The sequence below is a fragment of the Ovis aries genome, chromosome 8, assembly GCF_016772045.2.
Source record: "Ovis aries strain OAR_USU_Benz2616 breed Rambouillet chromosome 8, ARS-UI_Ramb_v3.0, whole genome shotgun sequence".
Classification (NCBI taxonomy): domain Eukaryota; kingdom Metazoa; phylum Chordata; class Mammalia; order Artiodactyla; family Bovidae; genus Ovis; species Ovis aries.
Genome location: NC_056061.1, coordinates 40,028,464 through 40,056,434, shown reverse-complemented (window position 1 = coordinate 40,056,434; position 27,971 = coordinate 40,028,464). Strand labels below are relative to the sequence as shown.

At 39.7% G+C, this 27,971-nt stretch overlaps 1 protein-coding gene across 9 annotated transcripts in view; it reads left to right on the top strand.

The window, feature by feature from the left end:
* Window positions 1-27,971, top strand: part of KLHL32 (kelch like family member 32) — a 219,816-nt gene that overhangs the window by 41,907 nt on the left and 149,938 nt on the right. For all 9 annotated transcript variants that reach the window (XM_060419229.1, XM_042253392.2, XM_012182743.5 and 6 more), the window contains one exon: window positions 3,864-4,044. In XM_060419229.1, coding sequence (XP_060275212.1) covers window positions 3,864-4,044 — 181 coding nt within the window. The remainder of the gene's footprint in view (window positions 1-3,863; window positions 4,045-27,971) is intronic.

The window sequence follows — 27,971 nt, the reverse complement described above, 5'->3', positions numbered from 1 at the left end:
AATGAAAGTTAAGGATTTAAAGTCATGAATAGTTCTGTTCCTTGAGATCTCATTTATTTATCTCCCTGGTATTGGATGCTACATTTGACCAATCAGATGGTTGCTCCCTGGCATCACTAAAAAGCAATTTCTTGCTCAGGGAGTCTGGGGCTTCCTGTGTTGTACCTGAGAGGGGCTGGGCCCTGTGAGAATTAAGAACAGCCAGACTCATCAGCAGCCTGATGGGGTGTCTAAAACCCTTATATGGTTCATGTGGAAAGACATGAGGAGCATATCCCCAGGGAACTTGTAGACTGTCCTGTAAAACCATAGCATGAAGTATATATATCATTTAATCTTTTCAAGCAGACACATTTTTTTTAAGTGAAAGGAAACTAGTAAAAAGAATTTAAACAATATATTTAACCCAATATACCCTAGATGTTATCATTTTGACATGTAATCAGTATAAAAATGTTGAGACATTTTTGCATTCTTTTATTTAATTTTATATCTTTGACATCCAGTGCACATTTTACATTTAGAGACCATCTCAACTTGGACTGCCCAGGTTTTACTCAGTAGCCACATGTAGCTATTATACTGGACAGTGCAGGTTTAAGGAGTTCCCCAGAGGAAAGGGTATTGGGGTTGCCTTGCCAAAGCCAGGTCACAAGTTACCCTCTGCACTCACTTGTGAATTTCAAGGTGGCAATATTGCTTCTATGGAAGACCTTTCCCAATTTTAGGATAACCTTCAAACATGTATACCCTCAAATGGAAAATGTGGCTCCTGTCTTATGTTTTGTTTGCTTGTTTGTTTAGTATTTTAGGAAGTTTTAGGAATAAGGTTTTCAAGGAATGGTAGGGCACTGCCCTAGGTTGGTAGCTTGCTAATTTGCAGAAGTTTGATGCCAAGGAAGCCATTTGCGGGGATATGTCTGCTCCCCACCCTAGTTCAGAGATTGTGCATAATAGTCTTTGAGTCACCTCCTCCCTGGTTTATGATTACTGGCTTTATCCTATGGCCCTATGGCCTTGCAGCTGTGTTCCGTGGCTGCTTGTGCCTTCACTCTCAAAGAGTTGAGGTCTTTTGCAGATTTACATCTTGAGAGTTGAGTGGGAAGTTCCTTTCAGAATACAATACAATGACTTGTTGATTAATAGGCCTTTATTTCTTGCCAAATGTTGGAGTATTTGTTTCTGCTTTTAAGGATTCCTAACATATTGGTTTCAAAACATTTGGTATCTTGTGCCAAGTGTTGCCTTAAATATTTAGCATACTGTTTTCTTTAAGCTTGAATGTTTCAAGCCCAGCTGAATGATCCTGTGAAATTGTGCAGCATCCCAATTGTTTCAGAGCTGAGCCCTTAATTCTTTGCCAAATTTCAGTTTACAGCTGCTCTTTCCCTGGCAAGATTTATTCTCTGTCAATAGATATCTGAAATGCAAACACTGATTCAGTCATAAGAATGTGAATTGTGGCTCTATATTTGGAAAATGAGTAAAGAAACTTTATAAGGCAATTATTTTAATATATTCTCCTGTTCCACTACAAATGAAATTTCAAAATACATTTATTTGGCATTTAAGGTATATTAAAAGGGAGAAAAGTTATGAGAGTTTCACATAAATGTTCTAAGATTATCATAATTAAAATCTATTTTCTCTCTCCAAACTTAATTATTGCAAAGATAAATGTTTTTGAAGCACGATTTCAGGCATTTCTTATCACTATCTCATGTTATTATGCTAATGTGTATTATTTTTCAAAGATACTTTGATTTTGAGATTATCCACAATCTAAATATATAATTAATGTGGACTTTGTGATTTACTTTCCCCCTCTAGCATAGATTTTTGAGATCTTAGATGATCATTTTTTGCCTTTGTTTCAGGTTTTTTTGTTCGTTTGTTTTATTTTTTAAGCAGGAGGACAAATGGCATTATTATATTCATGGTAATAGATTCTGAAAATGCCTGCTCTTGTACCATCAGGTTTCTTATCTGTGAAAGAGATATTATTACCTGCCTCATAGTGTTGTTATGAAGATTAAATGAATTAATAATGTAAATCACTAAGAATAATTCATGGAACATAGTAAGGACTTTGTGCTTGTGAAATGTATAAAAATGTCATCCTTTTAGGAAAGATTTTTCAAAGACTGTCTTAAAGCTTATTTAGCTGATATAATACTTCTATTACTACTCTGCCCCTTCATTTCTTTGAGCCATGCTAATTAACTCCATTCTAGCCTTTGCATAGCAATATGTACAAGAGTTATTTATGCCTCCGAGCATGATTTTCAATTACTGACTTTAAAAGTCTGCCTATAGCTAGAGATGCTAGATGAATATTTGATGACAGTAACCATTTCAAAACTCACTGCTGTATTTCAGCTGAAAATAATCCTCCCACCTTCCCACGAGAACTTACTATATCATCACCTCCTGTCAAATTTTTTTTTCGTTCAGTAGTTCTGACATTTTTGAGGCTCCCCAGTCAAAAATGTCCAATAAAGCTTATCGGCTGCACTCTGGCATTTTATGGGAAGCATTTGGTTTCCTTTAAGATAGTGATTTATGCTGAACTGTAATTTATCAGCCAGCTGGCACCACAGCCCTGTCAGATAAACCAGCCATGCAGGGTAGACTGGTGGTGACGCCTTGGTTCCCCTGAGCGGCTCTTTCACATTCAGAGGAAGAAACTGGACACAGGAGTTGTCAGATTGGGAGAGACAGTCTCACTCATTCCTATGGCATCTTTACTCCGCTCAGAAATAGAGCTTAATAGTTCCTGTTCTCATCTCCTATTAGTCCAATGCCGATTCTGAGATTCCTAGGGTGCCATGGAAATTTTCATGTATCGAAGCTGGAATTGTTTATAACTATCTACAAATTCAGTTTGGTGTTTATTAGCATTACTTCCACACTCTTTTAGGAAGATGTGGGGTTTCACCCAGGAGTTTTGAAAGGACATGCAATGAATATTTTAGTTTAGGGTTGGCAGTGAAGAGGAAAGTTTCACAGTAAGTTTAGCAGTCACGCAAAATAGAGCAGAAAATAGATGGCATTGTCATTAGTAAGTCTAGTACAGTGACCACACATAGCTGCTACAGGCTAATAATACAGATGCAGTTTCCTTTCAGCCTTAAAAGTTTTTCCTTACAATGGCATTTCTTTTGATGTACTCTTGGTGATGCATAATTTCCCAAGTTTAATAATAAGCTGCTACGGCTTAATTAATGGCCTTTTACATGAAGTGGTCACAGGCACCCCTTTTTTACCCTATCCAACATTTGCTCGGTTTTGTCTTATTTATTAATGGAGTGTTGTGTCTTGTGAGGAGACATGGTGACTTCCTGTGTCTCTGGTGAGCCATATAGGTCCCATGGATTCAGTGCTGGCTCAGTGCATGCCAGAGATCAGGTTGTGAGCTTGTGGTAACCTCACACAGGCGTTACAAAGCTAGAAAAGGAACCAGAGACTAGGAAGGGGGTCCCAGAGTGGAAGGAGTCACGTGCATATGTACATACACATCCAGAGATGTGTGCTCAGCTGTACACGTACTGAGGAGACAGAGGCCCAGAAGCAGAGGTTTACAGGCCTGCAGAGATGGGCCAATACACAGACATGGATGGACACACAGCAACCACAAATTCTGAAAGAGAGGGATAGTAGGAAAGGAAGAATTGCTGTGGGGGTGAGGAAAAGAGAGAACTAGAGACAAAGCAAGAGGCTGGTGGAGCAAGAGATGGTGGGGCTAGGACGGCCACACTATCACAGGCACTGGAATCCGCATTCCCTGAGTTGCTATGTGGAGAGAGTGTGGGGTGGCCGGGCTGCTGAGAGAAAGAACATTAACTTGCTCCCTCTCCCTACAGTATTCAAGAAATGTTGACAGGCCAGAGGCTCTGCCACTCGGAATCTCACAACGACAGCGTCCTGGCAGCACTGAATCAGCAGAGAAGTGACGGCATTCTCTGCGATGTCACCCTGATTGCCGAGGAGCAGAAATTCCATGCTCACAAGGCCGTCCTAGCAGCCTGCAGCGACTACTTCCGGGTAAGTCAAGGCAGTTTGTTATTTGTTTCTCTTAGGATATTATGCAAATAAACAGAGGATGGTGGTTTTCCTGAACTGTCACATAGTCATAAGCCAATTAGGTAATAGTCCCGAGAGTTGTGAATGTTGGGGGTGCTTTCCTGGTCAGGCTGAGATTGGGATGCTATTGGGATCCTCCTTGGACTGGACACCTGGGTGGCCCTCCAGTGGAGAGTAGACCTCTCCTTTGCATCTTGAGCTGAGCGGTGTTTGACAGTTTACCACCATAAGGAAGTGTGGCATTGTAGTGTGCCGTAACAGGACTGCAGGCCGGCGGCAGGGTATTTCTGCATTGAGGATCAGAAGGACAATCTGTGAAACAATGTATTTTTTTAAAGTCCCTAAGTATATGTCATGTGTCTGATTTTTTAATTTTCTATGAATGTTCTTGTTTTCAGTTCAGTTCAGTTACTCAGTCATGTCCGACTCTTTGCGAACCCATGAATTGCAGCACGCCAGGCCTCCCTGTCCATCACCAACTCCCGGAGTTCACCCAAACTCATGTCCATCGAGTCGGTGATGCCATCCAGCCATCTCATCCTCTGTCGTCCCCTTCTCCTCCTGCCCCCAATCCCTCCCAGCATCAGAGTCTTTTCCAATGAGTCAACTCTGCATGAGGTGGCCAGAGTATTGGAGTTACAGCTTTAGCATCATTCCTTCCAAAGAACACCCCAGGACTGATCTCCTTTAGAATGAATTGGTTGGATCTCCTTACAGTCCAAGGGACTCTCAAGAGTCTTCTCCAACACCACAGTTCAAAAGCATCAGTTCTTTGGCACTCAGCCTTCTTCACAGTCCATCTCTCACATCCATACATGGCCACTGGAGAAACCATAGCCTTGACTAGACAGACCTTTGTTGGCAAAGTAACGTCTTTGCTTTTGAATATGCTGTCTGGGTTGATCATAACTTTCCTTCCAAGGAGTAAGCATCTTGTGCTTTCCAACTCTTTGCTCCAGGGACAGAGATGCAATCAGCCCCATAAGGGGTATTTATGGTTGACATGTGGGTACCTGCTTCTCTGAGGACACGTTGTCTTGTTTAGCAGAACTTTAGATTTTTGTTTCTAGTGGCTAATGATACGTGATGATGTATTTGTTGTTGTTATTTTGGAAGGTGAATATATGGGATGGTTATAGCTATATTTAATTATTTTAAATTTATTTAGTATTTCGTATGATTCAGTTCATAGACAAAGGACTTTAAATGCATATATCATTTAATCTTCATAACACTCCATTTTATAAACATATACACATACTATAAAATTCATTTTACATGTAAGGAAACTGAATCTCAGAGGTTAAGTAATTTGAGGTAACTCAGAGTTTAAGTCGGAGAAGGCAGTGGCACCCGACTCCAGTACTCTTGCCTGGAAAATCCCATGGACGGAGGAGCCTGGTGGGCTGCAGTCCATGGGGTCACTAGGAGTTGGACATGACTGAGTGACTTCACTTTCACTTTTCACTTTTATGCATTGGAGAAGGAAATGGCAACCCACTCCAGTGTTCTTGCCTGAAGAATCCCAGGGACGGGGGAGCCGGTGGGCTGCTATCTATGGGGTTGCACAGAGTTAGACACGACTGAAGCGACTTAGCAGCAGCAGCAGCAGCAGCAGCAGCAGCAGCAGAGTTAAAGTAATAAGTCACACGGTTCGAAGTGGCAGATCTACAGCTAAAATCCATGCCCAAGTCTTAACCAGCATTCTGTACTACCCCTAATGTGGATAGGAGAAAGAAAATCATGACAATTGTTAACCAGATTTTTTGAAATATTAAACTATGAATGTACATTATTTAATTGCTATTTTTTTCAATCTTTTACCAGTTAACTAGTGAGTAGGTAATACTTTTAAAATATAATTACATACAATCTTTTCCAACATCTCAAAATGATAAAGAAACCAACTCCAGCCTGGGCCAATTTGTTGGTTTGATTTGGAATTTTTTTTTTCTTTTTTGGCCACAGTGTATGGAGTCTTAGTTCCCCAACCAGGAATCAAACCCATGCCCCTTGAAGTGGAAGCATGGAGTCTTAACCACTGGACCACCAGGAAAGTCCCTGATTTGGAAATGTTCAGTAGTAATCTTGTTTTTTGATGTTTACAAGACAATATCAACTGTACACAATTGCCGATCAGCATTTAAAGAGAATTTTCAAAGATGGCAAATCATGAAAGATTTTTTTAAGAAGTGTTTAAATGTGGTGAAACCTGGTGATGTAGAGGATAAATATCTATCTTAAATTAAACTTAAAATATCTATCTAAAGTTAAAAGTAGGGATTTAATTTATAAATTGCAGAAATGAAGCAGTTTCTGTAAAGTACCCTTTTGGTTTCATAAATATAACTTATATTTTATATACTTACATTATCAGGCATTACTCTCCCAGAAAGCTTATATTACTTGGAGGGCTTTTGAAAGAAAATACTTTGGGTTGTTATGTATAACTTGTGTACATTATATAATATGAGTTTTGTCTTCTTGTAGATCATAATGTAAGCCTGTTGGTGCTTAGCTTTTTTCCTCCTTGATCTCTGTGGGTTGCGCTTTGAATTTAATTGGGGTTCGATTTTGTGGATGTGTGTATATAAGAGAGAGAATGTGCAAGTGAGTGCATACATGTGAGTCCCAAAGAGCACTTTGCTTATTGTTGGCATTTAACAATGTTTGCTGCTGCTCCAAGTTTATCTCTTTGCCACATTGCCCCTCAAAATCTGACAGGTCTTGCACAGAGTGCCTCCTTTAAAATACTGATGTTATAAAGCCTGTGAAGAAAGCTTTTTTATTCCCATCCTGCAGATACAGAAACTAAAGTGCAATATATTTAAATAACTTGCCCAAGGACTGCCAGATAGTAAGTAGGAGAGCTGATTTTCATCCATTGGAGCGTTTGTCTCTTTAAGTACCAAGTTGTACTTTTTCTACATAATCCTGTGCCCTGCAGGATTCGTACACAGTTCCTTCAATCTCAAGACCTGCTTGTGAGGTGAAATTTCAGTGCCTGTGTGTTGATTATTAGATGGAAAAACTAAGACAAACTTGGACCTACTGGTATTTAACTCTTTCCTAGGCACTGTGCTAAGTGCTATAGTTATACAGTATTTAACCAGACATAGACTGAACCCTGTAGAACTTGTAATACAGTTATTACACTGGAATTCATTTTTTCCTTGTACCCTGTATCTTTATTAACCTGTGTTGCATAACAAAAGACCCCAAAACTTAGAAACTGGATCCTTCCTCTGGTCCAGCAGCTTCCCAGATCTCTGTTGGATTCATTCATTCTCACATCAGCAGTCAACTGAAGAGTCGAGTGGAGGTAGGGTGATCTCAGTTGGCTTTGTCTACATGTCTGGTGGTGGGTAGGGTCACACCTGGGGTTCAGGGGGACACTTGGCATGGATTTCTCATGAACAAACTAGCCTGGGATTTTTCACATGACAACTAAATTCTAAAACCAGCAAGTAGGCTAGCTTCAACGCACAGATGCTTTTCAAGCTCCTGTTTGTGTCCTGGTTACTAATGTCTCATTGATCAAGCAAATCACATGGCCAAGCTGAGTCAGTGTAAGAGCGTATACTAAAGGACATGGATGCAGGCAGGAGAAGAATTTGTTCCCATTTTTGCAACCTACCCCTTTCAAGAACTATCAAGGATCTGTGGTTTATCTAAGTTGGAAGCCAGCAAGTTAGTCTGTCACAGGTTCATGGATGCTGCTAGAAGAAATTAAACTCTTTTTTTTTTTTTAATGTTTTTTTATTGTGGTAAAAGTCACATAACATAAAACATACCATTTAAACCATACTCAGCTGTGTGGCTCAGTGGCACCCAGCACACCCACACTGCCATGCGACTCTCACCATTATCCATCTCCCCAACCTGTCACCCTCCAAACTGAAACTCCATCCCCACCAAACACCAGCTCCCCACTCCCCTTCCCCCCACCTCCACCCCTGGCCTCTACCAGTACACCCCTTCAATCTATGAATTTGACTGCTGTAGGCACCTCATACTGGTGGAATCAAACAGTGGTTGTTTGGACCTAATGTATATTATAATGCTTTTTTAAGTTTTTTTTTTTTTAATTTGGCCATGCTGGGTCCTTGTGCTGCTCGCACTTTCCTCTAGTTGCGGCAGGCGGGGTCTACTCTTAGTTGTGGTGTGAGGACATCTTACCATGGTGGCTTCTTTTGTTGCAGAGCTCGAGCTGTAAGGCACATGGCCTCAGTAGTTGTGGCCTCCAGGCTTAGAGCACAGGCTCAATAGTTGTGGCGCACAGACTTAGTTGCTCCGCAGCATGTGGGATCTTCCTGGATCAGGGATAGAACCCATGTGTCCTGCATTGGCAGACAGATTCTTTACCACTGAGCCACCTGGGAAGCCCTAAGCTTATCATAATATAAGGACATGAAACTTATAGTGTATTACATTATAGGAGAGGATCACTGAACTTGGGGAACCCGAATCCTTTGTAAATGGGTAGGAAACATGACTGTCCTTTGCTCTGGAGGAAAACATTACTATACTGGGCAGTAAGCATGCCTTTATTTTCTCGGGCTCCAAAATTACTGTGGCTGGTGACTACAGCCATGGAATTAAAAGATGCTCCTTGGAAGAAAAGTTATAAACCTAGACAAACAAACTTAGTGTATTAAACAGTAAAGACATCACTTTGCTGACAAAGGTCTGTATAGTCAAAGCTATGGTTTTCCATTAGTTGTATACAGATATGAGAGTTGGACCATAAAGACAGCTGAGCGCCAAAGAATTGATACTTTTGAATTGTGGTGCTAGAGAAGACTCTTGAAAGTCCCTTGGACTGCAAGGAGATCTAACCAGTCAATCCTAAAGGAAATCAATCCTGACTATTCATTGGAAGGACTGATGTTGAAACTCCAGTACCTTGGCCACCTGATGGGAAGAGCTGACTCATTGGAAAAGACCCTGATGCTGGGAAAGATTGAGGGCAAAAGGAGAAGGGGGTGGCAGAGGATTAGATGGTTAGATAGCATCACTGACTCAGTGGACATGAATTTGAGCAAACTCTGGGAGATAGTGGAGGACAGAGGAGCCTGACATGCTGCAGTCCACAGGGTTGCAAAGAGTCAGACACAATTTAGTGACTAAACAACAACAATGTTCTGACATCTGGCGGTTTATTCTGAAGCTAAATTGTTCTGATTCAGGAAATGGGTGAGAAGACCCAACTTTTGATGTAAACGGTTTCTTTATATTGATCCGAGAGATGGTATCAGCTTTTCTGGCTTTAAATACAAATAATGAGCAGTTGAGCACAAAGTACTGTGGTTTTCTGCAATCATTAACATTTTAAATGAAAGAGTGGAAGCACATTCTTCAGCCAAGTAATAAAGTCTTCTTTAAAAAAAAAAAAAAAGGTTAGGTTTAATAGCAGCACAGCATGGCATTAATCAAAAGCTATAAGTGTGTCAGACCAAGAGCACCATTTATAAGAGGAAAGCAACAGTGGAAGGAAGAAAAGGAAGAATGCAAAAGTCAGATCTGAGTGTGAAGATAGCAGGAGGGAGTGTATCTCTCTGTTGACCATTGTTTCCCACAATCCCTGACAAATAGTGGATGCTGTTCTAATTATTATTGTTGTTATTTACCTTCTTTCACTATTGATTCTTTGATATAGGCCAAGTCCTCTGACTTCTGTGAACCTAAGGTTTTTTTAATCTGTCAGTTGGTGGTCATAAAGCATAACTTTCTGAATAGATTGATATAGAGATCCAAAAGTGATAAGGTCTGTAATGCACTTAGTGATGTATCTGATGCACAGCAGACCTTCCACAAACATTCTCTGTTTAATTTGGAATTCCCGGTCAGTCTGCCTGGCCACTTGCGGGAAAAAGAAGACTGCTCATCATTAGCCTTACCAGGCTTCAGACTCCCTCACCTTTTGATGGGTCAGAATAGCCTTTTGGATTCATCCTTTCCTGTCTTAGGGCTTCCTCGGTGGCTCAGTTGGTAAAGAGTCTGCCTGCAATGCAGGGGACTCGGGTTCAGTCCTTGGATTGGGAAGATCCCCTGGAGAAAGAAAAGGCAACCCACTCCAGTTTTCTTGCCTGGAGAATTCCATGGACAGAGGAGCCACCAGGCTACCATCCATGGGCTTGCAAAGAGTCAGACATAACTGAGTAATGCATCTGGGCCATAGTGTTTCCCATCTTGTCATTTTCTGAATCTGAGACCTTCCTTCTTACTTAGAACATTCTACTGGCCATTTAACTTTTTCCTCCTCTGGTTGTCCCTTGGCAAACCGTTGTGCGGATGACTGTGTAATGAACTTTCACTGCCCTGCTCAGGTCCTCTGGAGATCCTCACTGCGTGTCTGCCAGGCCCCAGGAGTGGCCTCTGTGCTGTGTTATTATCATTCATCCTCATCCGTTCATTTGATCTTGAGGCCATAACTGTTCTCCAAACACTCTCTTCCACCTAAGGGCTTTTCCACCTCTCAGCCTTGCTGATTACCATTCCTTCTGCCTTAATTTCCTACTCACATCTAGTCTACCTTCTGTCTTCAAAGATTTATCACAATCAACAAGTGTGATGTCCTCCACAGAGCCTTATCCTGTGCACTCTCTGCCACTTCACTCAATTCATACAGAATGTCCTCTTTTCTGAAGGCTTAAAACTATAGCTTGTCTTCCTCAAGGAATAAAAAGGTCAACAAGAATGAAAGGGCAACCTAATGAGTTAGTACCCAAAATATATAAGGAGCTCATACAACTTAATACCAAAAAGCCAAGTACTATGATTAAAAAATAGGCAAGAGATATTAATAGACATTTCCCAAAGAGGATACACAACTGACCAACAGGCATATGAGCCTGAACAGGTACATGCTTCACATCACTAATCAGGGAAAAACCACAGTGAGAAATCGCCTCACACCTGCTAGGATGGCTATTACCAAAACAAGAGATAAAAAATGTTGATGAAAATGCAGAGAAAAGGAAACCCTATATACTGTCGGTGGGACTGTGAATTGGTACAGCCACTATAGAAACCATAGTTTCTCAGAAAAATTAAAAATAGAACTACCATGTGATCCAGCAATCCCACATCTGGATCCCATATCTCCAAAAGGAGATAAAATGAGGATCTCAAAGAGACGTCTGCATTCCCAAGTTCATTGCAGCCTTATTCATAATAGCTGAGCTGTGGGAACAACCTGAGTGTTTGTCCACGGATGAATGGATAGAGAATATGTGGCGTATGTGTGTCTCTTTGTGTGTGATGGAACATTATTTACTCGTGAGAAAGAAGGAGATCCTGCTGTTTGCACCAACATGGATGATTCATGAGAACATTAAGTGAAATAAGTCAGAGAAACACAAATATTGTATGATCTTACTTATAGAAACAGAATAGAATGGTGGTTTTCAGGGGCTGTGGAGTAGGTAAAATGGGGAGATGTTGGCAAAGGGCACAGACTTTCAGTTATACGATGAGTATAATCAAGTTATACTTCTGGGGATTCTACTATGCAGCAGGGTGACTACAGTTAGTAATACTATATTGTAGACTTGAAAGTTGCTGAAAGAGTAGCTCTTAGAAGTGCTTAGTACACACACAAGTTAACTATGTAAAGTGATGGATGTGTTAACTAACCCTATTGTGGCAGTCATTTCAGAGTATGTATGTGTATCAATCATCACATTGTATACTTTAACCTTACACAATGTGATGTGTCTGAGCTATACACTGAGTATGTACTGAGTTATATCTCAGTAAAGCTGAGTTATATACTGAGTATGTACTGAGTTATATCTCAGTAAAGCTGGAAATTTGTTTTTAAAGGAACTGAAGCTGATGTGTCCTGTGCTCCAGTGATATCTCTGAGAGTGACTGTGACTAGCTGAAGACTAGTGAGGTCATCAGAGTACTGTTGAACAGAACTGAATGAGGAAGTACTAAACCAGAGGTAGCGAGAGGAACTGGAGGCCTTATGATCTGGAGTGTGTGTGAAAAATGGAGGTGAGTCAGCCTCTCACCCTCTCCCCTGTGTCCTGGGCTATGGGCCACTCTGCAGCTTCTGAAGGCTGTTGTTTAACATTTGCTATCTCCAGCTTCAGTCTCTATGAGTGCCTACACTTTTTGGCCAAGGAAACACATGTCTTGACTGTCTAACATAGCTTTGCATATGTGATGGCAAAGTGATTCAAATATGACATTTTGGAGAGTTAAATATTTGAGCATCATTTTTCACTAGAGCCTCAGTGTGCTCTGCCTATATAATTTTTAGTTTTGAGAGATGAGGAAAAGCCCATGATAATAAAAAAAATCTGTGTTCCTTATATTTTTATAATCATACTCTCCAGTCACTATTTGATTACAATGACACTAAAGGCTATTAAATAAGTATATGATATATAATTACAAAAATTTTTTTTAATTCAGTGAGCTTTTCTTACATATCTACTATTTTCTAGATGCAGAATGAATTAATAGTCTGGTGAAAGATACAGACAGGTGATCAAATAACTACAGTGTAATGTAATTATATCAGTGATTTGCATGGTGTTGGAGGGCTTGAACCTTGTTTTAAATACGTCTTCCTCACACCCATTATATATACTATCTGTTTAACACATTAGTTTGTGTTATTTCTTAAGCAGGTTTCCTATAAAGATTTTAAGGTAATAGCACTGCTGACATTAAAACATATAAATGAGGGAATTCCCTCATGGTCCAGTGGTTAGTTCCATGCCTCCACTACATGGGTTTGATCCCTGGTCCAGGAATTAAGATTCTGGCAAGTCTTGAAGCAGGGTAAAACAAAAACAAATTGTTGGGTTCATGCTGTCTCTTATTTGGTTGTTTTAGAAACTCTTCATGAACAGTTCTGATTTTCAGAAATCCTATGAGACATGCTGTGTTTATCACATTGAGGATAAACAGCATCATTCTGTTGACAATTATGTTGCTTCTGGCTGCCAAGCCTGCAGCCTCTTGCCTTTACTCCTTGCCCATCATGAGCTTTCCTCACTGACTCTGTGAGCTCCCAGTGTTTCCAGTAAACTGTCTATTTGCTTAAACAGATAAAATTAAGAATAAAATTAAATGTACATGGAATACTGTCAATGTGTCAATACTGTATAAATATTAAAGGACTTTGCACAGTCCATTTTTGTCTTTTGTTCAGTCACCCCTGCCACAGCAGGTTATCTTCTGGGAACCTTCTGAGCAGTCTCTGGGCTCCATGCTGTACTGAGGATTCACTCTTTTGATCCACAGGAGTGTTGTCACAATTTGATTAGTACAGTCCTTAAAAATTGTTAGCTAGGAGTAATTTAAAACTAACCTCCTTTTCAGAAAAAAAATGAATAAAAATAATAGTAAAATAACCCTCAAATCCTTGAGTACATATAGTAATTATTTTTAGTGTATCTTTTTGATGGTTACTATAAGCATGTAAATATCTACTACTGTCCTAAAGAGCAAAGCATTATTGTAGCTTTTTAACTGGGTGCATGAATATCTCTAAAATTAAATCCCATGATGTTCAATATTTTCCATAGTCAGTTTACACTGGCCTGGCCTATGATTAATTACCTTGCTTTAGGCCAAATGAGCACTATGGAGTTCTGTGGTTATTGGGTGTTGATGCTGAAACAGCAGCCTTGCTAATTTTTGCGTATTTGCACGTTGCTGTGTTCTTTCCTTGATATCTGCATTTTGTGTATCAATCACAGATGCACCAGAATATCATTTCCGTAGTACATTTGACTTATGCATTGTATGGTAAAATGATTATTGTTTTTCATCAAATGAATACTGTTTTAACAAGGGAATATTATTTGCCCATGGGAAAGAAGGAAGTCCTGCGATTTGTGACATGGATAAACCTTGATGGTATTATGCAAAGTGACTGTACATCACCGTGCCTACAGTTAACAATACTGTATTGGAGACTTAAAAGTTGCTAAGAGAGTAGATCTTAATAGTTACCACCCACGCACAAAAAGGTGTGTGGTGATGTGAGGTGATAAATGTGTTCAGTCACTCAGTCATGTCCGACTCTTTGCGACCCCATGAACCGCAGCATGCCAGGCCTCCCAGTCCATCACCAACTCCCGGAGTCTACTCAGACCCAATAAATGTGTTAACTAACCTTATGGTGGCAACCATTTCACAACATACACGTTATCACCAAGACTGACATCCAGGAGTTTACCACCTCTGTTTTCTTCTAGGTTATTGACAGTTTTTGCCATGAAAGGATGTTGAAGTCTGTCAGATGCTTTTTCTGCATCCACTGAGATGATTATATGGTTTTTATCTTTAGTTCTGTTAATGTGGTGTGTCACATTTAATCTGCATATGACAAACTATCCTTGTATCTTAGGAATAAATCCCACTTAATCATGGTGTGTGATCATTTTAATATGCAGTTGAATTTGATTTGCTGATATTTTCTTGAGAATGTTTGCATCTATATTGATTAAGTTTGTTGGCCTGTATTTTTCATTCCTTGTAGTGTCCTTATTTGGATGTCAGGGTAACACTTGCCTTATAAAATAAGTTGGGGAGTATTGTTGCCTCTCCAGTGTTTTGTAAGAGTTTGAAAAGGATTAGCATTCACTCTTCCTTACATGTTTGGTAGAATTCACTGGAAACCATCTGGTCCTGGACTTTTCTGTGTTGAAATTTTTTTGATTACTGATTCAATCTCCTTGTTTATAATTGGTCGATTCAGACTCTATTTCTTTGTAACTCAGTCTTGGGAAATTGTATTTCTAGGAATTTATCCGTTTATTCTAGCTTATCCAATTTGTTGGCTACTATTAAACTACTATAATTATTTATAGTAGTCTCTTATGATCCTTTGTATTTCATGGTACAGCTATAATGTCTCCTCTTTCATTCCTAATTATATAAAGTATGGTCCCGCCATACAATGAAATATTATTCAGTGACAAAAAAAAATGAACTATTAAGCCATGAAAACACGGCAATGAACCTCAAATGCGTGTGACTAAGTAAAAGAAGCCAATCTGAAAGGTGCGTAACTATTTGACTCCAACTTAGTAGTAGTATGTAGAAAAGGAAAAACTGTGGAAACAATGAAAAGATGAGTTGTGCCAGGGCCTGGAGTGGGGGCGGGTTATATAGATGAAGCATAGGTGATTTTGGAGGCAGTGAAATTTATCAGTATGGTATGATGATGGTGGATATAGGTCATTATGCATTTTTCAGATCCGCAGAATGCGCGCACTAAGAATGACCCCTAGTGTAAACTGTGGGCTTTGGTTGATAGTGGTGTGTCAGTGTCATTCCTCAGTTTTGCCACACTGGCATGGTGATACTGGTGGGAACGGGTTCTGTGGGAATCTCTGTACTCTCTGTTCAGTTTAACTGTAAAGCTAAGACTGGTCTAAAATAATTCTATTAATTAATTTCTAGTTATTAACTTTTAATGAAAGAAAATATATTACAGATATGTCACTGCTTTCTCATAATTGTTCTGTTGTTTTCAGGGAAGATGACCTTCCAATTCTATTTTTTTTGGCATTGAGTGAACAATTAGGCTGTGAAAATGAAATGTACCCCTTTCGGGAATAAGCAGCTTTCGTACAATAAGTCATGATTCTAAGATTAGCAGGATTGGGTATGTTGAGATGGCGAGCAGCACTCTGGAGATGATCTGACTTGTTCTTCCATTAAAGAGTGTCACCATCTTCTGCACAGTGTGCTGAGCATCTTTAGGCACAGGACATTGTACCGACTGCTGCAAGAGGATGGTGCAAGTTCCAGTCTGAGTTCAAGCTAGAAGGCAGAAGACTGATGCCCCAGCTCAAAGACAGACAGCAAGAATTCTTTCTAATGCAGACCTTTTTATGCTCTGCAGACCTTCAGCTGATTAGATTAGGCCCACCCTCGTTGGGGAGGGCCATTTGCTTTACTCAGTCTACCAATTCAAGTATTAATCTCTCCTGAAACAGCTTCACTGCCTACCCATAAATAATTCTTTACTTGGGAATCCTGTGACCCAGTCAGGTTAACACTGTGACCACCTTGTACGGTGTTGTTAGGGTTTGGTTTTTACTTCATTGAGGCGGGAAGTGCTTGGACAGTTTTGACAGAGATGTAACATGACTTGACCTCTGTTTTGAAAAGGTGATTCTCCAGTTTCTGTCAGGAGATGAGAGTGGATGTAAGGTGGTGGCTTATCCTGGGATAGTGGGGCTGGAGGTGGTGAGGACTATTGGAGGCATTTTGAAGGAAGTTCAGTTCAGTCACTCAGTCATGTCCGACTCTTTGTGACCCCATGAACCGTAGCATTGCCAGGCCTCCCTGTCCATCACCAACTCCCGAAGTCCACCCAAACCCATGTCCACTGAGTTGGTGAAGAGCCCGGGAAATTTGGTGGGGAGCTGGTCTTGGAGTCTGAGAGAATGAGAAGTGGTAAGGCTGATTCCAGGGCATTTGTGTAAGGCATTGGAGGGCTGAAATAGTCTTTACTGTGATTAGGAAGGTTGTGGAAAGACTAGTTTTGCAGTCATTTGGTTATAGTGATGACAAAATACAGGCTTTACCACATGTTATCTAGTAGTTGTGCACATACCGTCTCACCCACCAGGTGGAGGCTTTCATGAGGGGAAAGGTTTTGGTCCTCATCATAGGGTCTTGTTAACTTCAGGCAGTACCTCACACATGGCTTGTGCTCACTGAGCACTTGAGCAATGAATATGTGAACTTTGCTGCAGGTAGGTTGCAATGGAAGTGCCTTCTAGAGTCAGGCAGAGTAGCTATATAGAGTTGTCTTTCTATAGTGGTGGTGGGTTTTGTACAGATTGCTGCTGCTAAGTCGCTTCAGTCATTAGAAGTAGCTTATTATCTTGGTAATGAAATCATACAAAGGTCTTGCGTCTCTGTGGAACTGAAACATCGAGCAGATGGTATTTTTATGTATATGACATTGTGCCAGGCCAAGAGCTGGGCTGCAAGTGCTAACTGGTAGCCTCCTCTCGTCTGATGGGGGCCAAGCATGTGTACTTCCACAACAAAAGGACTGCACCAAAACGGTACAGTGCTGACAGTACTCAGAGTAAGAATGCTTACCAAAAGCACTCTCGTTTGATTCTTGAAACAGCTATTTAGGTAGATGTTTTTATTCGTGGTTAGAACACCAGGCTCACTACAGTAATGACTGCGTAGCTTCATCTCTTTGAGTGTCCACTACCTGGGGGAAAAGCTGAATTTTTTTCGGTCTCCTGTATTCCCTGGCAAAGTATCTTGAGCATGGTAACACAGTGAATGTTTTTGCAGAATAAGTGGGTGAAGAAATGTATAATTTGAAGGATGGAGAAACGTTGGTATGTAGTTAGCTGGGAGACTTCTTGGAATAGGAGGCTCTTACCCATACAGGAAGGACTTCCCTGGTGGCTCAGATGGTAAAGCATATGTGCCTATAGTGTGGGAGACCCAGGTTCGATCCCTGGGTCAGGACTATCCTTTGGAGAAGGAAATGGCAACCCACTCTAGTACTCTAGCCTGGAAAATCCCCTGGATGGAGGAGCGTGGTAGGCTATAGTCCATGGTGTCACAAAGAGCAGGACACGATTGAGCGACTTCACTTTTCTTTTTTACCCATACAGTAAAGTCCCAGGAGTGCTTTCCAGTCTTAGGTGGCACTAAGGTGATTTTGGAGGTGAGGGCAAGCAGAAGAAATCATGTAGTGCTTCCTGTTTTGTGGCGACTGTTGTACCAGTGAGTTACTCATTCAATCTTGTTTGACTGTGACATGATCCAGGTGTGACAGCTATTCCCACCTACCCGAAAGAAAATTAAGACTGAAAACATTGGGGAAGTGTCCTGAAGTCCTGTGGTTATTAAGTAGCAGAGCAGCAATGCAGAGCCAAGACTGGCATTTGTTTTATCACATTGTTTACACCATGTGGCAAATGGTGCCCTGTCCCCTTCCCTCCACTGGCAAACGAGAGGAGAGGCCTGCCACAAGCTGTGTTCCCTTCAGTTCCCTGGAAGGCACGCTAGGGTTCTAGTCACACTTGTTCAGGCAGCTGCCTGAACTTCTTGAGGCTGGTGTGCTCTCAGGTCCTTGACAAGACTCAGGTGTTCCTGGTTGCCTCTAATGATTTCACTTTTTAAGTTTTCACATAAAAAACTTAATTTTTAAAAAAAATGTCATATAGCTTAACAGCAAAAGAGAATGTATTTTTGTGTTCCAGTAAGGAACTCACATTTTTATAAGAATTATAGAGTCAATACAGCTTTAGACAAAACCATATAACTGCTTTCTTCAAATATTTTCTGACTGTATATGTCCTTGTGCAAACAACTTTATCTCTAAGTCTCATTTTTTCTCCTCCAGTTGTAAAAGTATGAATTTTCACGGACTTCATGGGTCTGATGTGGAAATTAAATGAGATCATAAATGTTACATGCAGACCAGGGGGCTGAAACATCCTGCACGCTAAATTGATGGTTTACTGGTATTAATGTTATTTTTTATTTTCCAAGCAGAGGAGAGCAGTTTTGGTTTTTAAACTGAAAATTCTGTTAAGAAGAAGCCTTATTTTAAGACTATGCAGCAAAGATAATTTTTGTCAGTACTGTCTGTCTCTTAGATTTCAATGTTTCTTTTATTTAGAAATTATTTTTCCCAAGACAATACTCTTGAGTTCTAACTCTTCAGTCTTTTCAAATACTCCAAGGCACCCCAGATTTTCTTCACAGTTAATTTTCTTAGGATTTGCCAGGCATGGGTTGCTTTTGCTTTAATTTACAATCCAGGATACTTATAAACATAATTTTAAATGTTTGCAAAGTTTTTTTATGGGATTAAAAGGAATGCAAGTGAAACGTTCCTTTGCTTCATGTTTTATGAAAGTGGAATTTTTGTGTATGTTTTGTTGTTGAAGTATGTTTACTGTTTTGAACAGACTTTATTTTCCACTTTGAATTCCTTGTTTGATAGAAGTGGGATGAGCTACTGCTGGATGGTAGAAAAGAAGGCTGCATATATTTCATGTTCACACCTCCCCAGTATCGTATGATTTCACATATTAAAAGTACGTCAGGATTTCTTGACCTTAGTCCTAGTGTCTTAAAACTGTATACAGAGATTAGCTTTTGGGGGTAATTTACATTCCTCATGAAAGAGCGTTGATACCATTTCTGGGGACCGAGGGGTGTTGTCAGTTAGAGAGCTTCACGCACAGGCTGCTGTCTCACCAGCCTGTAGACTGTGAGGACTTCCGTTCAGCCTTCTACGGAGAAAGGCAAAATAAACAAGCTAGGATGGCCCCATCAGGCTACTGGATTTTTTCCCTTGACTTTGGAGCAGAAAGGATTGAGGACTGGTTTGTTTTGTTTTGTTTTTAAGCGAGCAAGAGTCGCACAGAATTGAGTGACTTTTACTTCACTTCATAGGAAAATATAGAATGCCCTAGGTCATGCTCCTGGCCCATTAAAGGTTATCAATAAATGAAAAATAGTAGAAGCCACAGAACAGGTAGTGATATAAGGACAGTGACTGAGGAAAAAACTGGTAGGTTCTGGTACAGCTTGCGGCGGAGGGCTGATGGTAGAAGAGAGTCAAGACCTATACAGGTGTCTGTTCTTCGCTCATCTCCCTGACCCTCACTGAATACTCAGCCCTGGCCTTTGCACATAACTAGTACAGCAAATATTTTTTGAAACATTTATGATCGTCATTAACATCATCACAAAATTTTATAAATTGAGGCCTATAAAATGCTTTGTTTTCTTAAATTATTTCTGTTGCGGCATCATCATGTTATCTTAGATACAGAAGAATTTATTCCTTATCTTTTCTCAGTTTTGTATGTGCGTAAATGAAGAAAGTACTGAAAAAGTGTTTTATTAAAGAAAAAAAATCTGTTAATAGCCTATATATTATAATTGGTTCTAATATTGAAAAAAATTTTAATGACTTTAAACCTTACCACCTAGGAAAGGAAATACCATTTTTGTAGATCTAAGAAAACTAACTGGGACTTCCCTAGTGGTCCAGTGGCTAAGACTGTGCTCCCAATGCAGGGGCCCAGGTTTGACTCCTGGTCAGGGAACTAGAGCTCACTTGCCACAACTAAGACCTGGTGCAACCAAGTAAATAAATACTTTAAGGAAAAGTAACCTAGAAGAATAAAAAGTACATTCCTCTAATCTCTTATTCATCTTTTTTTTTCTTCTTCTTCTAAGCAGCAAAATAGTCACTAGTTTCACTGAGTCTTGGGCAGTAAGTTAAAAATGTGGAGTAGCAAGATTACTGTTCTTTACTGGAGATTTTCCAGCAAGGCAAAGCAAAAATATTTTTGAATGTGTGGAAGTATTTTCTGGACCTTAACTCTTACATCTGGCATATGCTGCTGTCTGCTTATAAAATTCTACTTCTAGCTGGTAAATCAGAGATTCCCCGTGGAGTGTTATTATATCAAGGGGCAAGGATAGGAGGAGGGATAGTGTTGGAATGTGATGTGTTTAGCATATATGCCATGAGTTTGTTACTGGGTTGTTTATCTCCTGTGTAGCCAAGTACACATTAAATTCCATTAGGTTAGCATTTGAGGTCATAATAAAATTTCTGGTTTTTAGAATCATGGACATATTCTTCTTTGAATGCTGCAAGAGATGGCTTCTGAAAATAATATGAACCATATCTTCATATTGTAGCCAAAGTCAGTTTTAAGAAGTTTGTGATAAATCACCTAGAAAAGACAAAGAATTATGTCCTGATGGTTGGAACGAGACAAGCTTTCTAATAGAGATGACAATTATTAATTACTCATCACAAAGTATATGTGTGATGGGAGCTAATCTCAAAGCTATAATAAAAAGAAGCATGTGCTTTTAATATAATGAATGAAAAATGTCAGTTTAAAAGGGCAAAGAAGAATCTTAAATTATAAAAATGTTGAATTCTTTTGCCATAAACTTTAAAAACTCTATAAATTCTTCTAAAACCCCAACTCACTGAAGTATTTTTTTCAGACCAGTAATTTATCTTGAATTAATATTAGGCATCAGCATCACTGCAAATGAATCTGCTAGTTATTTAAATATTAAAATAAACTTATTAGAAACTACTTAGGGGAAAAGAATATTAATAGTATAAAGATTGGCCAGGAAATGAATATATTTCTTACTAAGGAAGTAATAGTTGTTATTCATACTGCAAAGTCTAAACATTTGTCCATTTATGTCATTGAGTTAACATCTGTATTTGTTTACTAGCCTCAGTACTCTATGTGTTCACATTCCTTATCTTCATTTAATCCCCCAGTAACCATCAGATGTAGATATCTACAGCAACCTTACATACAAAGAAATTGAGCTTGCTCAGTGTTGGATAATTAAAGACTGAACAGTTTCTCCATGCCACAGTCAAATCCCAGTCTAGGGCCACATGTGTCCAAACTCCCTAAATTTTCCTTGACACCAAGCTGTGTGAACCTCAGAGAATTTTCTGCTGGTTCCCACTAGATGAAAGCATTGTTAGGCAGAATAATGGCCTCTAAGATGTTCACATCCTAATCCCTGGACCCTGTGAATGTTTCCCCACATGGTAAAGGGACTCTGCAGATGTGATAAAGGCCACTGAGGTAAGAGAGAATTCTGGATTATACAGCTGGCCCAGTATAATCATGAGGGTCTCTGAAAGATGGAAGAGGGAGTCAGAAGAGTCAGGGAAGATGTGACAACAGAAGCAAAGGTTGGAGTGATGTGATTGCTGGCTTTGATGAAAGGGACCCTGAGCCAAGGGATGTCACAGTCTCTGGAAGCTAGAAAAGTCAGGGAAACAGATTCTTCCTAGAGCCTGTGACACTTTGATCTTAGCACACTGAGTCCATTTTGAACTTCTGACCTCCAGAACTGTTAAGATTTGTGTAACGGTTCTATGAAGACCTACAAGACCTTTTAGAACTAACACCCAAGAAAGATGTCCTTTTCATTATAGGGGACTGGAATGCAAAAGTAGGAAGTCAAGAAACACCTGGAGTAACAGGCAAATTTGGCCTTGGAATGCGGAATGAAGCAGGGCAAAGACTAATAGAGTTTTGCCAAGAAAATGCACTGGTCATAGCAAACACCCTCTTCCAACAACACAAGAGAAGACTCTACACATGGACATCACCAGATGGTCAACACTGAAATCAGATTGATTATGTTCTTTGCAGCCAAAGATGGAGACGCTCTATACAGTCAACAAAAACAAGACCAGGAGCTGACTGTGGCTCAGATCATGAACTCCTTATTACCAAATTCAGACTTAAACTGAAGAAAGTAGGGAAAACCACTAGACCATTCAGTTATGACCTAAATCAAATCCCTTATGATTATACAGTGGAAGTGAGAACTAGATTTAAGGACCTAGATCTGATAGATAGAGTGCCTGATGAACTATGGAATGAGATTCGTGACATTGTACAGGAGACAGGGATCAAGACCATCCCCGAGAAAAAGAAATGCAAAAAAGCAAAATGGCTGTCTGGGGAGGCCTTACAAATAGCTGTGAAAAGAAGAGAGGCGAAAAGCAAAGGAGAAAAGGAAAGATATAAGCATCTGAATGCAGAGTTCCAGAGAAAAGCAAGAAGAGATAAGAATGCCTTCCTCAGCGATCAATGCAAAGAAACAGAGGAAAACAACAGAATGGGAAAGACTAGAGATCTCTTCAAGAAAATTAGAGATACCAAGGGAACATTTCATGCAAAGATGGGCTCCATAAATGACAGAAATGGTATGGACCTAACAGAAGCAGAAGATATTAAGAAAAGGTGGCAAGAATACACAGAAGAACTGTACAAAAAAGATCTTCATGACCCAGATAAGTGATCATTCATCTAGAGCCAGACATCCTGGAATGTGAAGTCAAGTGGGCCTTAGAAAGCATCACTATGAACAAAGCTATTGGAGGTGATGGAATTCCAGTTGAGCTATTTCAAATGCTAAAAGATGATGCTGTGAAAGTGCTGCACTCAATATGCCAGCAAATTTGGAAAACTCAGCAGTGGCCACAGGACTGGAAAAGGTCAGTTTTCATTCCAATCCCAAAGAAAGGCAATGCCAAAGAATGATCAAACTACCACACAATTGCACTCATCTCACACGCTAGTAAAGTAACGCTCAAAATTCTCCAAGCCAGGCTTCAGCAATATGTGAACCATGAAGTTCTAGATATTCAAGCTGGATTTAGAAAAGGCAGAGGAACCAGAGAGCAAATTGCCAACATCCGCTGGATCATGGAAAAAGCAAAAGAGCTCCAGAAAAACATCTATTTCTGCTTTATTGACTATGCCAAAGCCTTTGACTGTATGGATCACAATAAACTGTGGAAAATTCTGAAAGAGATGGGAATACCAGACCACCTGACCTACCTCTTAAGAAACCTCTATGCAGGTCAGGAAGCAACAGTTAGAACTGGACATGGAACAACAGACTGGTTCCAAATAGGAAAAGGAGTTCGTCAAGGCTGTATATTGTCACCCTGCTTATTTAACTTATATGCAGAATACATCATGAGAAACACTGGACTGAGAAACACTGGGATGGAAGAACCACAAGCTGGAATCAGGATTTCCTGCATATCAATAACCTCAGATATGCAGATGACACCACCCTTATGGCAGAAAGTGAAGAGGAACTAAAAAGCTTCTTGATGAAAGTGAAAGAGGAGAGTGAAAAAGTTGGCTTAAAGCTCAACATTCAGAAAACGAAGATCATGGCATCCGGTCCCATCACTTCATGGGAAATAGATGTGGAAACAGTGCAAACAGTGAGAGACTTTATCTTTTTGGGTTCCAGAATCACTGCAGATGGTGACTGCAGCCATGAAATTAAAAGACGCTTACTCCTTGGAAGAAAAGTTAGGACCAACCTAAATAGCATATTGAAAAGCAGAGGCTTTACTTTGCCAACAAAGGTCCATCTAGTGAAGGCTATGGTTTTCCAGTGGTCATGTATGGATGTGAAAGTTGGACTGTGAAGAAAGCTGAATGCCAAAGATTTGATGCCTTATCTATGGTGTTGGAGAAGACTCTTGAGAGTCCCTTGGACTGCAAAGAGATCCAACCAGTCCATTCTGAAGGAGATCAGCCCTGGGATTTCTTTGGAAGGAATGATGCTAAAGCTGAAACTCCAGTACTTTGGCCACCTCATGTAAAGAGTTGACTCATTGGAAAAATACTCTGATGCTGGGAGGGATTGGAGGCAGGAGGAGAAGGGGACGACAGAGGATGAGATGGCTGGATGGCATCACTGACTCAGTGGACGTGAGTCTGAGTGAACTCTGGGAGTTGGTGATGGACAGGGAGGCCTGGCGTGCTGCGATTCATGGGGTCGCAAAGAGTCGGACACGACTGAGTGACTGAAATGAGCTGAATTGAAGTTTGTGGTAGTTTATCGTAGCACAGTAGGAAACTAATACAAACATCTTAACAATAACTAGCTGAAGTGGTTTTTCCCTTGATGTTTTTGTGAATTTTCAGATACGGTTTTGCTTACTATAATTTCTGTAGCCCTGCTGTCATGGATGCTGCCTGATAATGTTTAGAAATGACAAAATCTTAGGTCTCAGATTTGAAGAACAATTAAACTGTATATGGGGGTCATTGTATAAGAAGTGATGGGATTCCTGTATCTCAAAGCAAAATATCACGAGTCAGATGGGTTTCTTGTATTGGTGCAGAATTTGTTATAGTTACGGTTATTATTATTTTTTACTGTTCCTTCCTGAGTACCATAATTCAAAAGGAGCCCCTATTTAATGTTTCAGCTTTGCCTTGTAAATAACAAGAGATCACTGTGTGACCAGTGAACTTTCTAACCTTAAATAGAAGAAATCCCGTGACTTGGGGTTTTGTGAGAAAAGGATATCCTCTGTCCTTTAAATAAGTGAAAGATAGTACGTGTTCTTAAAATAAACCTTGTGTGGAATAACACTCTTGTTACTTTGTCAAGAAAAGATTTGTGATGTTGCGTGTTGTAGTAGAAGATGCAAGTTTCAGTAGTTAGTATATCAGAGCAGTTTGAAATCAGAACAGCACCCTGGGCTAGTGTCAGGTGAATTCGGTTTTAGAATCTTCTGTCTCTGCTGTTAACTTGCCACATTATCTTAGGAAAGTTACTTCAGTTCTTGTGCCTTGGTTCCTTTGTTTGTAAAACTGGGATAATAGTACCTGCTCTATTATCTCATTAAAAAATTGCTGAGATAATAGAAATTGCTGATATGTAAATGTCAGTGATTGGAAAGGAATTATAGCTACACCAATGCTGGGTAGTATTTTTGTTATTAGTAAGAAAGGCCCTGGTTCATACACACACGTACATTCACACACGCATCCCCACACCAAATCTAGCAGTCAAAGATCCAGTAAGGCCTTTGGATTCTGTGAAAGGATAACATTTAGTAAATGATGAAAGTGTTTATTAAGAAGTTATTCATTGTGTTGATATAAGCTCCATGAAAAATCTTCAATCAGAATTTATATTAATTTTTCAGTGAGCCCAGAACTGAAATGTTTATTACCTACTGAGGCCAAGGAAGGAAACAGCAAACTATGGGAATTAAGCCAACTTTGCAGCTTGCTGTGATTTACTGAGTCAGGTTATTTTCTTTTGTCACAATTTTTGTCAGAATGGATAAAAGATTATTTTATAAGTTTGTTGTCATAAAGTTTAAAAGTGTGAAAATTAGCCTAAGTGCAGTGATTTCTCACATGGAGCTTTGTGTACCCCTCAAGGGGCAGATGAGTCCTGGGGATGTAGGGGAAAACTCACTAACTGTAACTTTTTATATCAATTTAATTTCTGCTTTGGGGTTTATTTTATAATGTATATAAGCAGATTGATATATAATATGTCTACATAATTTATAAATTATAACTATTAGGGCTCCTGCTTGAAACATGTCAATAATGTTTTATAAGCAAAAAACTTGGAGAGTACTACAATAGCGAAACAGAATACAGAATGTAACATTGAACATTCTAGACTTTTCGTGTATGAACTAGGATTGTAGTGATGCATGTATTCAAGGTCACAGCTTTTCTATCATTGTCAGAAACTAAAAACCAAGGTTAAAGGAAATTGTTGGCAATTTAAGTAATTGGCAGTTAGGTTGAAAAGTTACTGCACAGTTGAGGAAAGAAACCTCCATTCTGTAGACAGATAACTCAATTCCACTTGAAAGCATCATCAGGGCAGAGATTTTGTCTTTGTTATTCACTGCCAAACCTGCAACACTTCTAACAGAGCAGAGCATACAGTAAGCACTTAACTAAAAGTTCCTGAATGAACATATTAATTTGAATATATTAGTTTGCTTGGTTGGTGTTACAGACCAAGAAGCAACATGCCATCTTGCTTACAGATGCAGAATAGCCATAGTAACATGTCATAAAAGAATATGGTTGTTGTTACAGGAAAGTTTGATTGATTTTTCTCTCCTTTGCTTGAATAGCTAAGATGAGTACACCTCTTGGTCCATGGTACTCTCTTTGACATTCTGCACTTTTTTTCCTAATTTGCTGTCCTGGCTGTTCCTGGATCTCTCTGTGTGTCTGTTTGCTTTACTTTGTATCACTATTTTCTCTTTTCTTCATTTTTCTTTTATTTTTTTTCACTGATCTTCCCCTTAAAAATCTCTCCCTAAACAATGAATGCACACTTTGGCTTTATAGTGAGTAGACGTTAAAGCACATGTTGATAATTTATCAGTTGGACAAATGGAACATATGTTAGTTTAATATTTAGTTAAGGGAAAATGTTTTATTTTTAGATCATTGTTTAGATTATTGTATCTGATACAGTAGGTGTGAAACCTTATATGAAACTGGTCTGCTTACCTCTAAGTATAAATTATTGATACAGTAAAACACAGATATGTGATTTATCATATAAAGGGCTAAGCCATTCTGATGATGTTTAATCTTTTTGAGATTCAAAAACCATTTGGCATTTTCCCTGCCTTAAAGGTGTCTAATACAAATTTCAGTCCTCATTTATGTTGCCATGGAAACAAGAAGTAAATAGGCTTCTTAGATTGTGGATTCTAGATAAATAGGAATTGACACTTTATGGTGAAATCGTGTGTGTTGCTAAAAGCAATCTATCAAAAAGGATTTAAAATTAAAAGGCAGTGGAAGGTATAGCAAAGTTAACTATAAAGACTGATGGATATAATTGTCAGAAAGTAAATAGGTGCATTTGGAACTTGGGGGATTAACAAGCTGAGTCTGGTTGTGTCTAAAAGATTTTACTTGAGCTCAGAGACAGATGGCAAAGCTAATTCCAATGGGAGATTTCTGTATTCCCAGCATTCTTATTCATGGTTTAGGCCAACAGAGGGAATACCCTCATCATTGGGAGAGTAACTGGTCTGCTTACCTGTAGCATCCCAATGGGAGGCTGATAGCATCTCATTCTGGAGAAGGGCTGATGGAACAGATAATGCCAAACACAGAACAGAAGGCTGGGATTCATGCAAGGATTAAGTGGGTGAGAGCATGAAGCATAAAGAAATGAATTGTGCATGCTAAGGGGCCCGGGTTTTCCATGCTTGAGGTAGCGATAAACAAACCGCATAATTCAGGAACACACAGAAGCCGAAATGTGGCAGATACAGCCAGCTAATCCCGTCCCCTGCTGGAGTTGTTGCTTCTAAGTGTCTACTCAGTTGTGGTTTTCATTTTCTAACACCCCTTACATCCAGGTGGGGCCACAGGACAAGTTCTTGCCAAAAGGGTATGAGGAAGAGGTATAAGTTGCTCATGGGACAAAGTGATTTTGAGCAGATACACCTGCTCCACAGTCTACTTCTCTGTCCACAAGCCAGATTGACAGGACTCGGAGGGGAGCAGATCCATGAGACGAAAGGG